Source organism: Sciurus vulgaris (assembly GCF_902686455.1).
Source record: "Sciurus vulgaris genome assembly, chromosome: 17".
Taxonomy (NCBI): Eukaryota; Metazoa; Chordata; class Mammalia; order Rodentia; family Sciuridae; genus Sciurus; species Sciurus vulgaris.
This window is the reverse complement of record NC_136478.1, coordinates 53,480,639-53,495,812: the sequence shown is the minus strand read 5'-3', so window position 1 is coordinate 53,495,812 and position 15,174 is coordinate 53,480,639. Positions and strand designations below refer to the sequence as shown.

Genomic DNA, 15,174 nt, shown 5'->3' with positions numbered 1-15,174 from the left:
ATTGAAGCCAGTATTTTTCATGGATCATCTTTTTGAGGGTTAGGATGTTTGATTAGTATATTTTAATTTTGTTTTGTATTCTTTTTAATTTAAATTTTACTTTATATATTTTTCTTTTATCTATGTTTCCCTTGATGGTTTTTCTCTTTTTTCCTGCTAACAAACTGTTGTTCTATTTCTCTCCTCCTCCCTCATAATCATCACATCCAACATCACTGCTGTTTTCTCCATGTCCATCATTCAAAATTATAAACCTTCTGCAAACTTGCTGTTTTTGTGTGCACTGCTGCTTATTGTGATCATTAATATTGCATATGTCACAGTAGTAACTATTTGGTTTAATGCTGTATATTGTTTGCATTGGTGGTGATTGTTATTTGTCTCCCCCTAGAGAGTGAGGTACTAGAAGCCTTAGAGATACTATCAGTTCACAGGGTAGAAACTCGACTTTCTCAGATCCATACTGTTAGGCAGACACACAACCAACATGAAAAAGGAAGGGAACAAATCACCCCAAACAAACCAAGATACTCTAATAATAGACTCCATCAACACCACGTGAAAGAAATACCAGAGAATGAATTTGGACTGTACATAGTCAAACTGACCTGTGAAGCAAAGGACAGTATAAGGAATGAAATCAGAAAGAAAATACAGGAAGTGAAAGATCACTTGAATAAAGAAAGATTCTGGAAAAGAAAAGAAAAGAAACCCTTGAAAGATAAAATAAAATAAAAATTCAACTGAAAGTATCACCAATAGACTAGAGCACTTGGGAGACAGAGTTTCAGGCAATGAAAACAAAATATATAATCTTGAAAACAAAGTTGACCAAGGAGAAAAGATGGTAAGAGACTATCAACAGAAGTTCTAAAAAAAAATAGGATAACCTGAAAAGACCAAATTTAAGATTTATTGGGAGAGCTGAAAGCACAGAGATACAAAGGAAATGAAAAATCTTTTCAAAGAAATAGAAATTTCCCAAACCTAAAGAATGAAATGGAAAATCAAATACAGGAGGTTTACAGGGTCACAAATTTAAAAAGTGAGAACACACTCACACCAAGGCACATTATGATGAAAATGCCTAACAAACAGAACAAGGGTAGAATTTTAAAAGCTGCCAGAGAAAAATAATAGGTAACTTTTAGAGGGAAACCAATCCAGATCGCAGCTGATCTCTCAACCCAGAACCTCAAAGCTAGGTGGTCTTGGAATAATATATACCAAGCTTTGAAAGAAAATGGATGCCATCCAAAAATACTATACCCAACAAAATTAAGCTTCAGAATTGATGATGAAATTAAAAACCTTCCATAATAAACAAAAGTTAAAAGAATTTACAACTAGAAAGCCTGCCCTACAAAACATACTCAATAAGATAGTTCATGAAGAAGAAATGAAAAATAAAAGTAAAAATCAGCAAAGGGAAGAACTACACTAAAAGAACAGTGAATCAATGGAAAAACTAATTCAAATTAAAACCAGGAATAAATAAAAATGACAGGGAATGAAAATTATATCTCAATAATAACACTGAATGTGAATGGCCTAAACTCATCAAAAGGAAACAATCAAGAACATGGAGAACCTACAGAAAGGGAGCAAATCTTTGCCACATGCACCTTAGAGCATTAATCTCCAGGATATATAAAGAACTCAAGCTAGGTATGGTGGTGCACACCTGTAATTCCAGCAACTCAGGAGGCTGTGGTGGGCGGATCATGAGTTCAAAGCCATCCCCAGTAACAATGTGAAGCACTAAGGTACTCAGTGAGACCCTGTCTCTAGATAAAATACAAAAAAGGCTGGAGATGTGGCTCAGTGGTTGAGTGTCCCTGAGTTCAATCCCTGGTACCAAAAACAAAAAACAAAAAAAGTTAACACCAAAAATACCAAATAACCCAAACAATAAATGGACAAAAGATACTTCACAGAAGAAATACAAATGTTCAATAAATATATGAAAAATGTCCAACACTTCTAGGCACTTAGAGAAATGCAAATTAAAACTACACTGAGATTTCATCTCACCTCAGTCAGAATGCCAATTATCAAGGAATAACAAATGTTGGCAAGGTTATGGAAAAAAAGGTACACTCATATATTCTTGGTGAGACTGCAAATTTTCCAGACTGTGACCACTCTGGAAAACAGTATGGAGATTCCATAGAAAACTTGGAATGGAACCACCATTTGACCCAGTTATCCGACTCCTTGGCATATACCCAAAAGAATTAAAATCAGCATGCCACATCAATGTTCATCAAGCTCAATTCACAATAGCTATGCTATGGAACCAACGTAGGTGCCCTTCAATAGATGAATGGATAAAGAAAACATGGTACATATACACAATGCACTATTATTCAGCCATAAAGAAAAATGATATTATGGCATTTGCTAGTGATGGATGGAACTGGAGACCACCATGCTAAGTGAAATAAGCCAATCCCAAAAAACCAAAAACTGTATGGTCTCTCTGATATGTGGATGCTGACTCAAAACAGAAGGGGTGGGGGTGGACAGAGGAGTGGACATTAGGTAGATTGAACAGGGAGGAATGGGAGAAAAGGGAGGGGGGACGGGAATTGGAAAGGTGGTAGAATGAATCAAACATAATATTCCTTCCCTATGTTCATATATGAATACACTACCAGTGTAATTCCACATCATGTACAATCACAAGAATTGGAAGTATGTATGTTTTATTCTTTTTTTGTGATGCTGGGGATTGAACCCAGGGCCATGTGCTTGACAGGCAAATATCCTACGAACTGAGCTATATCCCCAGTCCTTATGTGTGTTTTATATGTCAAAATACATTATATTGTTATGTATAACAAAAAGAATAAATTTAAAAAGTGAAAAAAAAATTTTACTGAGATAAATTTGTACACATCAAAATTTAAATGCATGGCTTGAAGAATTATGATTCTAGTAGTTTTTAAACATTATTTAAATCAAAAATCATTGACTTAAACAGAGATAATCAAGTCTAATCAAATAATAGTAACTAGTATCATAAAAACAAATGGAAATATAAAATTGATTGATGAATAAAAAAAAAGACCAGTTGTGAAGATCAACTAACGTCTTTACCACATGTATCACATTTCCAAGGTAATTCTGGGGGTGGGGGCAGTTTAATGCAGTTGAAATTCGAGGTTGACTGAAGCAATTCCACCCTCTCCATACCTGCATGGCTTATCTCCTATGTGAACCTTCAAACACAGATCAAGATTTGAGCTCCACTTGCAGTCCTCCCACGGGCCTTGATTTGTAAGGTATTTTTCCACGGTGGACTTCCATGTTGAACTGTGTCCCAAGCTCTTCCCTCACTCTTCGCATTTGAATGGTTCTTCTCTGGTGTGAAGTCTCTGCTTCAATGAACTGATGTCCGGCTAAAGCTCTCCCCACTCCTCACACTTTCAAGGCTCTTGTTTTTTTTTTTTTTGACTCTCCTATGGTAACGAAGCTGTGAATTCTGAATAAATCCCATTCCATACGCCTAACATTTGGATGGTTTTTCTCCACTGTGAAGTCTCTGATGTCTCAAAAGATCAGAGGCCCAGCCAAAGCTCTTCCCACACTTCTCACATTTGAAAGGTTTTTCTCCACTGTGGACTCGCTGATGTCTCAAAAGAAATGAGGACCATGTGAAGCTCTTCCCACACTCCTCACATTTGTATGGCTTCTTCCTGTGTGGTCCATGCAGTGAGTATTTAGGGCTGATTTCCGATAAAAGCTCTTACCACAGGTGTCACATCTGAACGGTTTCTTTCCTGTGTGCACCATGAGGTGCCCTCTAAGTGTTGATCTCAAACAGAAGTTCTTACCGCATATATCACATTTAAATGGTTTTTCCCCTGTGTGGATTCTCTGATGTTCCTGAAGGTTGGAAGCCTTAATGAAGGCCTGCCCACATTCCTGACAAATGTGAGGTTTCTCCCCTGTGTGGACTTTGCAATGAGCACTGAGTGTTGATCTGTGACGGAAGCCTTTCCCACACTGCTCACATTTGAATGGTTTCTCTACAGTGTGTACTTTTTGATGAGTTTGCAGGTGGGACCTCTGATTGAATTTCTTTCCACATACATCACACTTGCAGTGTTTCTCTCTCATGTGAACTCTCTGATGATTATGAAGACCTGAGCTATTACTGAAGCTTTTTCCACACTCAAGACATCTATGAGACTTCTTTCCTGAGCGTAACCGTTGACGGTCAAAATTGGAGATATCACTGAGGGACTGCTTACGTTCATCACTGAGGTTAAGTTTCTTTCTTGTGCGAATTGGAGATAATCCTGGCCCATCCTGGCAGGGTGAATCACCTTGTTTAGGGAACTCAGAGGTTCGAATCCTTGACCCTTTATCTAAGGTTGAATCACTTGCAATTTGTTCACAGGTTCGCTGGCAGGACAGTTCTTCATATGGTCCTGCTTCTGGAATAGTCTCCAGTTCAGTTTGGCTCCTGCCTCCTATCAGGACAGAGAATTCAGAGATTTGGACAATGGAAGGCTCTGCTGAGAGTTTTCAACATGAAAATAGGGCATGAGACTTTAATGAATACAGGTAATGTACAGAGAAATGTTGCATTTTCCATTATACACCATGATATCTGGTATGTACAAGACTAGAATACATCAAGTTCCACATGTGACTTATGAGTAAGAAATGGAAGACTTTAAAAAAATGGTAATGTGATAAAGAATTAACCTGTTGACATTTCTACTGAATTTCCTAGTTAGTCTAAAATCTTAAATTATAAATTATCAGAATAAATCATGTATATCATGAAATACTGGTCAACAAAACATTAAGAAAAAGAAATGACACACTAATACTTTGTGTATTTGGATTTTTGTTGTATATTCTCATGAATGAAAGAAATAAACCTTACCAAAAGAGGCCTAGACTTCATTCAGAGAGGTAATCGCTAGGCCCTTCTAATAGCAAGCTTGAGAAGGATCTTTTCTTGGCCTGGGGATCATGGATCACTCTAGATAATCTAACAATATGATTTACTGTTGTGACAGCCACACATTTGGGAGGATATGGTGCCATATCTTTTTATTTACTTATTTATTTATTTATTTATTTATTTATTTATTCATTTTTTGCAGCACTGGGGATTGAACCCAGGACCTTGAGCTTTCATGGCAAGCACTCTACCAATTGAGCTATACCCCAGTCCTTCCCCATGTCAAAAAGACTAAAACCTGGGGCTTTAGGTCAGTGCAATCAGCTCGCCAGGAGACAAACTAACCACATGGGAAATTATCAACCAATCATATTTACATAACCAAGCCTGTGGAATGGAACCACAACAACTACTCTGAATACCAGGTCTCTGTACAATGTCATACTTTTATCCTGCAAGAACAACATGTCTAGACTCTATGGGGAGAGGATGATGGAAAGTTCATTCAGTACTTCTCTGGCCTCAGTGCAGAATTCTCCTGTAGGCAGAATATAATATACATCTTTTCCCTGTAAAATTCTATAACCATAAAAGTAAAACCACTCAGTGAGTTTTGATTCTTTCTACATCAAAATACAGTCCTATGTTGTCTACGAAAATAAAGGAAAGTTGTGTGAATTACTGAATGTGAAGGTACTAATGGAAAACTACAAATTTTTGTTTGATATAAAGTGAGTGGCATCTTGTATAAACCATCCCTCTGAACTTTATAGTCGGTTAAACTCACCACAATCCTAAATATCAAATACCTGAGAGTGTTCAGATCTTCAAAGTATTTCTGCACAAGATTTTTTTTTTTTTCAGTGCTGGGGATTAAACCCAGGGCCTTGTGCTTGTGAGACAAGCACCCTACTAAATGAGCTATAACCCCAGCCCTACACAAGAATTTTATATAACATGTATACTTAATCTTATCTTCCCATATTGACACAGATGATAACTTGGTTTTCTAAAATAAGAAAGGGACAGAAAAACCGTGCTTAGTTGTGCACACCCACAATCCCACCAACACAGGAAACTGAAGCAGGAAGATCACAAGTTCCAGACCACCTCGGCAACTAAGGGAGACCCTGCCTCAAAATAAAAAATAAAAAGGGCTGAGGAAGTAGCTGAGTGTTAGAGCACCCCCAGGTTCAATCCCTGGCAACACACACACACACACACACACACACACACACACACAAACACACGAAAGGCAGAGTGGGGGGGTGTGCAGCAAATCAGTTGTGACAAGAATATAAAATCCCATACCAGACAGGTAAGAAAGGTGATGTTCCTAATGAAAAAATATCAAAAGTGGTGAGAATTACCTGGGGTGAAACAAAGCATGAGGGGGTATGCCCTGGTTGGTTCTGCCAGCAACTACTGGACTCTCAAAACAGAGTGCAGAACATTGAGAATGGAATTAGGCCTTTATAATCAAACTGAAAACTACAAACCTTTAGGGAGCTATGAAATCAATTTAAAACCTTTCAGTAAGCACTTAGAAAAAAGAACAACAATAGAAACAATCAGAGCTTCATGACGAGCAGGAAAATGTTATTATACGAAATGCCTTCTGAAGTTACCCAAGGGAGAGCTACACACGTGGAAAACGTCCAACCTGGTTACTGTGAGAGACCTATTCCTCATGTTCACAAAACACTGGAAACTTTGGTCAGGATGATACCAAGACCTGAATTAAGTGATTAAAACTGAAAGTTAACTTCCAATGGCGAACCTTGGAAAATATTGACAGGTAAGTATGTAACAACTGAAATACACTAGAACTCTACTATATTTAATATACTGACACATAGAAATAGGCATTGTATGGGTAGAAGGGAGAATCTCTTTCAGGAAGTTTATGTTTTGAGAGGGCAGTATTTCAATTCCTTCCAGGTTATAAAGTTCACCAGTTCAAAATATAGCGATAGTTTTCTATAAAATAAAGGAAAAATTGTGTGAACTCTATATTCTTTCACATTTTTAATAACTTAATTTGTATATAATAAAGATGCAGATATATACACCATGTATTTAACAATTTGACCAGAAATATAGCAATATTCAGTCGAGTGCCTCTTCTCACTTTCCTGCAAAAGGCAGGCAAAATCTGGGAGCAGTGAAGGGCATTAGAGTTTGGAGCAGCAAAGGGGCTGTGGAAAGAGAAACCTTTCAAAGGAGAAAGGTAGCCAGAAAGCCGGTTGTGGTCTACGGCCTCAGAAAATCAAGACTTCTTTTCTCTTACACAGGGGAGCTGCCTCACAGTGGACATCAGGAAGGATTTCTTCCCAGAAATGAACTATAGGAGGCTCCAGAAAAGTCACAGTGAAAGCATGTTACTCAGTGTGGTCACTGAAAGAATGCCAAGAAGCTTCCCTGGGAAGTAGGTCAAGTGAACACATGTACAACACAATCATGTCAAGGAAAACCAAGGAAACAGAAATTGGATTAGCAGTCATTCAAAAACTGAAAAGATTAAAAAAGAAAAGAAAAATATTTCCCAAGCTATTCTCATTCACATGGTTTGTGTATAACTTATTAACTATTTCCATGAGTCCTAGAGACAGTGAAGTCCTCCAATCCATTAGTTCATTCATCAGGTTAAGTATTTACCAATACCTGCAAAATACCAAAAGTACTCTAGAAATTGAGGATATAGCCATAAAGAAAACAGATACAATTCCTCCTCCCCAAGATCACATTCCAATAATAAGAATTATTATAATAATAAGAAGAAGAAGAATTGGGAAAAGAAAAATACAGGTGCTCCAGAACTTAAAATGGAATTAAAGCTTGGTAAGCCCATGGTTAAGTTAAAAATGGTGTTAATCTACTTACCTTACTCAACATCAGAGCTTAGCCTAGCCTACATTGAACATTCTCAGAAAAACCAACATTAATCTACACCCCGGAGAAATCACCTACTGACTACCTCACATCCTTTACTGAATACAGTACACTGAACAGTTTCGGTTGTTTACTCTCATGATTGCATGGCCGATGGGGCCCTGGGCTTTATTGCTGCCGCCCAGCATCTTGAGAGAGTAAAACAGATGGAAGAGTCTAGTTCAAGAACTCACATTTGCTTGCTTCATACCTGAATTCCCTTCCCTTTGGGTTGCTGTCTTCACCGTCCAAAACTTGTCTTTCCTTATGGAGTGGAATGTGTCTTCTTGGAATGGCTGGTGCCCTGGGAACGTACAAAGACACAGGCTTACCATACGCTAGCTAAAAGCTAGATAAAATTTACTAGGAATTGAGGTTCTCATTGCATACTCAACTCGAACACCCAAAGATACAAAACCACTCCTGGGAGCTGACATACCATCAGAAAGGGGCACTAAACTCACCGATTAAGAGCACGTTCCTTAAGTTCTCCAGCATCACATCTCGGTACAGCTTCCTCTGGGCAGAATCCAGCAGCTCCAGCTCCTCCTCACTGAAGACCACAGCCACGTCCTTAAATGTCACCATCTCCTACAACATCAAACACACATGACCTCAATCTTCTCAGTGTTTACTGGGAGGCACAGAGGACGGGTGGGAAGCTGTTCTGGATTTTGAACTTGGTCAACTCACTCCATCTGTACCCCCACAATGACACAGATTTTCCTGTGACTCACCAGAAGTATGGTGATGATGACAAAGTCCCATAACTACTTCATGTACTCAAGAGGACTACTGACAAACAACCCTCAAGGGTGCCACTGTGCACAGTTTTGCTGTTGAAGCAACACTTGAACACAAATGACCCAGGCATGGGGACCACAGAATGCAGCTCTTCCTGGGCGAAAACCTCCAAGGACACTTGTGTGGAACAGCAGTGAGAGCCTATGTGCAATTTTTGGATGCTCTTTCCACAAAACAGTACCAAGGTACACGCACAGATGCCCTTTAATAATTGTCAACTTACTGAGGAAAGGGATGTCTGAATAGTATATAACAGTTTTGTTTTGTACGCTTATGTCTTTTTCTTTCTTTCTTTCTTTTTTTTTTTGCAGTGCTGGGGATTGAACCCAGGGCCTTGTACTTAGAAGTCAATCACTCCACCAACTAAGTTATCTCCCCAGCCCTATATTTTTACTTTTTTTTAAAAAAAATCTGTATATACTTTTTTCTCTCATCTACCTATCCCCCTAAATTCTCTCACTTCTCTCATACTAACAGCCAACCTCTATTAATTCCTCCCTTGCTCTTACTATAAATTTTTACCTCTATCTTCTCTCCTTCTCCCTCATAAACATCACATCTAACTACTTCTGTTCCCTCCCTGTCCATCATCATTTGAAACAGTAAAACCTTTTAGCCAACTTACTATTTATATTATAGACAGTAATTGAACATTTCATTTCTGTCTATTGTGACAAACTGTAAACGCCTTAATAGGAGCCATTTGGTTTAAGGTGGTCTATCATTTGCACTGGGTACTATTAATATTGGTCTCCCCCTTAAAGGTGAGATAATGGAAGCCTCAGGGACACAAAAAGACTACGGGGTAGAATTTGGAATACCTCAGCTCCATACCACTAGCTGAGAAGACACACAAACAACATGAAAAAAACAAGGGAACAAAGTGCCTCAAACAAACCAAGATGTTCCAATGATTGAATCCATAGACAACACAGTAGAAGAAATGTAAAAGAAGGAGTTTAGAAAATACATAGATTGATCTTCAAAATAAAGAAAGGTATTGAAGAGAAAATACAGGAGTAAAAGATCAATTCAATAAAGAGGCAGAGGTTATAAAAAGGAATCAAGCAGAAATCCTCGAAATGAAGGAAAAAATAAACCAAATTAAAAATTCAATGGAAAGTATCACCAACAGACTAGACCACTTAGAAGACAGAACCTCAGACAATAAAGACAAAATACATAGTCTTGAAAAAAAAAAAAAAAAAAAAAGACAACCACACAGGTAAGATGGTAAGAAACCATGAACAGAACTTCCAAGAAATAGGAGATAACAAGAAAAGACCAAATTTAAGATTTATCAGAATAGGCAATGGTGTGGAGATACAAACCAAAGGAATGCACAATCTTTTCAATGATGTAGTATCAGAAAACTTCCCAAATCTAAAGAATGAAATGGAATATCAACTATAAGAGGCTTCCAGAACTCCAGATGTACAAAATTACAGCAGACCCACAAAAAGGCACATTATATTGAGAATGACTTACATACAGAATAAAGATAGAATTTTAATGGCTGCAAGAGAAAAAAAACAAATTACATTTAGGGGGAAAACCCAATCCAATCTCAGCTGATTTTGCAACCAGACCCTCAAAGCCAGGAGGTCCTAGAATAACATATCTAGCTCTGAAAGAAAATGGATGCCAACCAAGAATTTATATCCAGCAAAATTAAACTTCAGACTTGAAGAAGAAATAAAAACCTTCCATGATAAACAAAAGTTAAAATAACTCACAAGTAGGAAACCTGCACTACAGAACATTCTCAGCAAAATATTCCATGAGAAGGAAATGGAAAAAAAAAAAAAACAAAAAACAAAGAACAATGAAAACCAGCAAAGGGAGGAACCACACTAAAGGAAAGGTCAGTTAAAGGAGAAACTAAGTCAAGTTAAAAACCAAAACTAAACCAAAATGACCAGGAATACAAATCATATCTCAATAATAACCCTGAATGTTAATGGCCTAAACTCATCAATCAAAAGACACAGAATGGCAGACTGGATTAATAAAAAGCTGCAACAATTTGCTGTCTTCAAGAGACTCACCTCCCAGAAAAAGACATCCACAGACTGAAGGTGAAAGGTTGGGAAAAAAACGTATCACTCACAAGGGACTGTGTAAACAAGCAGGGGTTTCCATCCTCATATCAAAGTGGACTTCAAACCACAGTTAGTCAGAAGGGATAAAGAATGACATTTCACACTGCTTAAGGGAATCATATATCAACAAGACATAACAATCATAAATATATATGCCCCAATGGAGCATCTATGTACATCAAACCAATGCTTCTCAACTTCAAGAATCAAATAGACCACAACACAATACCATGTGACTTTAACACACCTCAATCATCATTGGATAGACCTTCCAAACAAAAACTAAACAAAGAAACTATAGAATTAAATAATCAATTATTTAGACTTAACAGACATATATAGAGTATTTCATCGATCATCATCCATCATCGAGCAAAAACACTTTTTTCTCAGCAGCACATGGATCCTTCTCCAGAACAGACCATATGCTATGCCACAAAGCAACTCTCAGCAAATACAAAAAAACAGAGATAACATACTGCATTCTATCAGATCATAATGGAATGAAACTAGAAATCAATGATAAAATTTAAAAAAAGCTACTTCAACACCTGGAGAATTGAATGATGAATGGATAAAAGAAGAAATCAAGGAGGAAATAAAAAAAATACATGTAAATGAGAACACCGAAATATCAAAATATCTGGGACACTATGAAAGCAGTGCTAAGAGGAAAGTTCATTGCATTGAGCTCAAAAGAATAGAAAGTCAATAAATAAAGAAAACTTGGAACTGAACCACCATTTGACCAGTTATCCCACTCCTTGGTGTATATCCAAAGGACTTAAAATCAGCATAGTATAGTAACATAGCCACATCAATGTTTATAGCTGCTCAATTCACAATAGCTGGATTGTGGAACCAACCCAGATGCCCTTCAATAGATGAATGGATAAAGAAACTGTGGTATATATACACAATGGAATACAGCTCAGCCATAAAGAATACAATTATGGCATTTGTAGTAAACAGATGGAGTTGGAGAATATCATACTAAGTGAATAATCCAATCCCAAAAAAACAAAGCTGAATGTTTTCTCTGATAAGTGGATGCTTATACACAGTGGGGGGAGGGGTTTGAAGGATCGGTGGATTGTGTAGATGAAAATGAGGGTGGGGGTGGGGAGAAGGAAAGATGGTGAAATGAAACAAACATCATTACCCTATTCACGTGTATGATTACACAAATGGTATGATTCTACATCGTGCACAACCAGAGAAAGGAAAACCTGTACTGCATTTGTGTACAAGGAATCAAAATGCATTCTGCTGTCATGTATAACTAAATAAAACAAACTACAAAAATTTCTTAAAAATTAAAAAAAAAATTCTGAAGAAAAAAAAATAGAATATGGAAGTGTTTCTCCCATAATACTAAAGTGAGTATTCTACATGTGTGAGACAGCCTCATTGTCATGGGGGGAAGGGTATTGCTCTACCATCCCTAGAGAAAGGTTTCTCAACCTTATCAAAATGGGGTGGACAATCTTTCCTTGGGGATGAGCTAGGGCTCCAGAGTCATATGCACTGTTGGATGCTGAGGAACATCCCTAACCCTTAGACACCACAGCACTTTTCTCTACTAGTTTTAACAATAAAAATGTCCCAAAACAAAAAAAAAAAAAAAAAAAAAAAAGACAATTCACTAAAATTCATTCTAAGGGATATTTATACTTTTGTACTTTTTTAGGTATCCCTATTTTATCAGCTTACCATTTAATGCCCAAGTTTCCCCTGAAAATAGCAAATAAAATTGTGTATTTATGAAGAAAAAAAAAAAAAAAAAAAAAAGCTCATGAGCCTTGTTCCCAAGGTCTCTACCATCAAGTCCCAATTTACTCTGTCTACTTAATTCCAGCAAGTTGTATGGCTCAATGAGAATGTATCCAAGAGGTTATGAACTCAAGCTGCAGACCTAGCTTGCCTAACTTCCACTCATTTTGGTTGGGTGACTATGATCAAATAACATTCTCTCTGCCCTAAAGCCTCCTCGTCTTTAAAGTAAGAACAAAACTACCTCTACAGAGTCACAGGATAGCGTAAATATATTTATTTGTCTAGAGTCCTTAAAACGAAGCTGGCAATTAAGGCTGGATTATAGTCAGAAGTCAGGCCACACTGCATGTCCTGTAATAGACTCGCGTATCCCTGTAAAAGAAAAAAGTCAAGGCGCACTCACGGGGAGCGGTGCTGCCAGCAGTTAAGGATTCTCCACCTCCACCTCCACTTAGCCTGGGGAGAAAAAGAATGCTGTTAAACACCGTGAAGAGCTCAATCACCGCCTCCCTCTGCTCAAGCTGCAGACAACCTCACCCCTCCTAAAAGGGAAGAAAGTGGCGCCCAGAAGTCACCGGTCCTGCAAGCATCCCTGAGAAGAGCCAGCACACCTGAGGCTGGCGCTCTGACCCAACCGCTCATCGGGAAATAAATACTATCTAGAAAAGGCACCATTCGCCCGGTGCGAGGCACGGCCTTAGGTCTTGCTTTGCACGACCTTTCGATTCCCAAACAAGGACGTTAGCATGGTACATTTTCAAGACCGACGATGAGACCCACGGAGGTCGAGTAACAACCCAACGTCGGCCACCCGGGAAGTGGCCGCGCGCGAGATGGAGGGGAGCTGGTCAAGCGAGCCAAGCGCCCCGGAAACCCTTAGACCAGGCGACAGGCGACCTGACCTGGTCACGAACCCGGGGACTCCACCCGACTGCCCCAAACGCGAACCGGCTCCGCCGGGGGGAACGAAAATTGCGGCCCTCGCCGCTCCAAACCTCCGCTCTCCGCAGAGGCTTCCTTTCCCCTAAACCAAAGGCTGGGTCACTGAGGTGCCGGCGTGGGTCCAGGAAATTCGGAAGGGTTCTCAAGACCCAAGAAACTGATTTGAACCACCACGTGAAAGAAATGGCAGTGAGTTCCTTCTCACTCAAGGAACCGAAGCGACTGTGACTCAGCCCATCTTCCGGAATACATGTCCCAGAATTCCCGGCAACGGTCTTCTACGCAGAGACGCCCGCGGCCCCACCGAGCTCCTGGACTACATTTCCCAGAATTCCCGGGACCCACCTTTACGAGGGGAGGCAGGCGTGACTGCTCTGGAGTACTCTAAGAATTTCCCAGAATACTTTAAGAAGCGTTGCCCCTCCGGAGCTCCGGGTTGCGGTTCAGTCCTGAGCAGCTGAGTATGTGAACTGAGTGATGTCCTCACACTTATCCGAGTCCTCAAAACTACTCCATAGACAGGACTTCTGGAAGTGTAAACACCTCAAGCCTGGAAGGGTTATTGTTGGAATAAATAAGATACGATCTTCAAGGAATTAATAGGCAATGACAATTTGGGACTCAGAAGTTATTTAATATAATCAGACGTTGAGACTAAAGCATAATTTACAGAATGGACGAGGCAGAACGGTATCTGCCTCGTAAATTTTGTATGTTGTAAATCGAATAGGACACTTGTTTTCAAGGATCATTGTTACATTTTTGGTAAATTGTCCTAATTTTCTTTGCCCACTTTTATTGGATTTTTCCGTCTTTTCTCCTCATGTAAGTATTATTTATGTATTCCTGATTCTTTTTTCTTGCTCATATTTTAATATGTTTTCTTTTTCACTTTCTGGTTGTTTCTTTTCTTTTTTGGCCATAAAAATTATTTTTAAAGGTTATGAATTTTTTTACTTTATATTGTGCTGAGGATCGAACCCAGTGCCTTACACGTGCTAAACAAGCACTCCTTGAACCACAACCCCAGCCCATGAAAAATAATTTTAACACAATGTTTAGAAAACACTTTAAGGGGCTGGGGATGTATCTCAGGGGTAGCATGCTTGCCTAGCATATGCCAGGTCTTGGGTTCATTCGCCACTACAAGAAAAAAAAAAAAAAAAAAATATATATATATATATATATTTTTGATGTGTAGTTCATAAAATCAGCCTTTAAGTGTACAATAGCAGTAACATCTGGTAAATTCACAAGGTTGTGAAAGCAACACTTCTTGTTCTACAACATTTCCAGCAGAATTGGAACCATCAGCCCAACTCACCCTGGGTCTTCTGAAGGGGCAGCAGATGGAGATCAGTCTAAGGGTAAATTTCATCAACCACACATACATAGTGAAATTTCCATAAAAATCACTTTAATACTTCAGAGTTTCCAAGATGGTGAATACAGTACACTTTGATAGGTGCTGGGAGGGTGATGCACCTGGAGGGGGTGTGGAAACTCCACACTGACTCCCCAACTCCCAAGGACCTCACCTTATGCACCTCTTCCATGCAGCTGTTGTAATAGATTCACAATAGAAAATAAACTTTTCTTGAGTTCTGCAAATCATTCTAGGAAATTATTGCATCCAAGAAGAGAGCTAGTTGGTCAGAACTAAGAGAGGCCTGGGACTTCAAGACTGGAGTCTTG

The 15,174-nt window shown here is 38.8% G+C and overlaps 1 protein-coding gene across 6 annotated transcripts in view; it reads right to left on the bottom strand.

The window, feature by feature from the left end:
• The window catches only part of LOC306648708 (zinc finger protein 223-like), a 42,947-nt gene extending 29,222 nt beyond the window's left edge, over window positions 1-13,725 (bottom strand). For 2 of the 6 annotated variants that reach the window (XM_079118995.1, XM_079118994.1), the window contains exons 1-2: window positions 8,320-8,845; window positions 8,067-8,159 (exon numbers count right to left, since the gene is read on the bottom strand). In XM_079118995.1, coding sequence (XP_078975121.1) covers window positions 8,067-8,159; window positions 8,320-8,443 — 217 coding nt within the window. In that variant the 5' untranslated portion in view covers window positions 8,444-8,845. Of the gene's footprint in view, window positions 1-1,789; window positions 4,482-5,822; window positions 6,905-8,066; window positions 8,160-8,319; window positions 8,850-12,941; window positions 13,168-13,317 lie in introns of those variants that run through there. The other 4 variants (XM_079118992.1, XM_079118993.1, XM_079118996.1 and 1 more) reach the window with 4 other exon arrangements.
• Window positions 13,726-15,174: the final 1,449 nt, after the last annotated feature.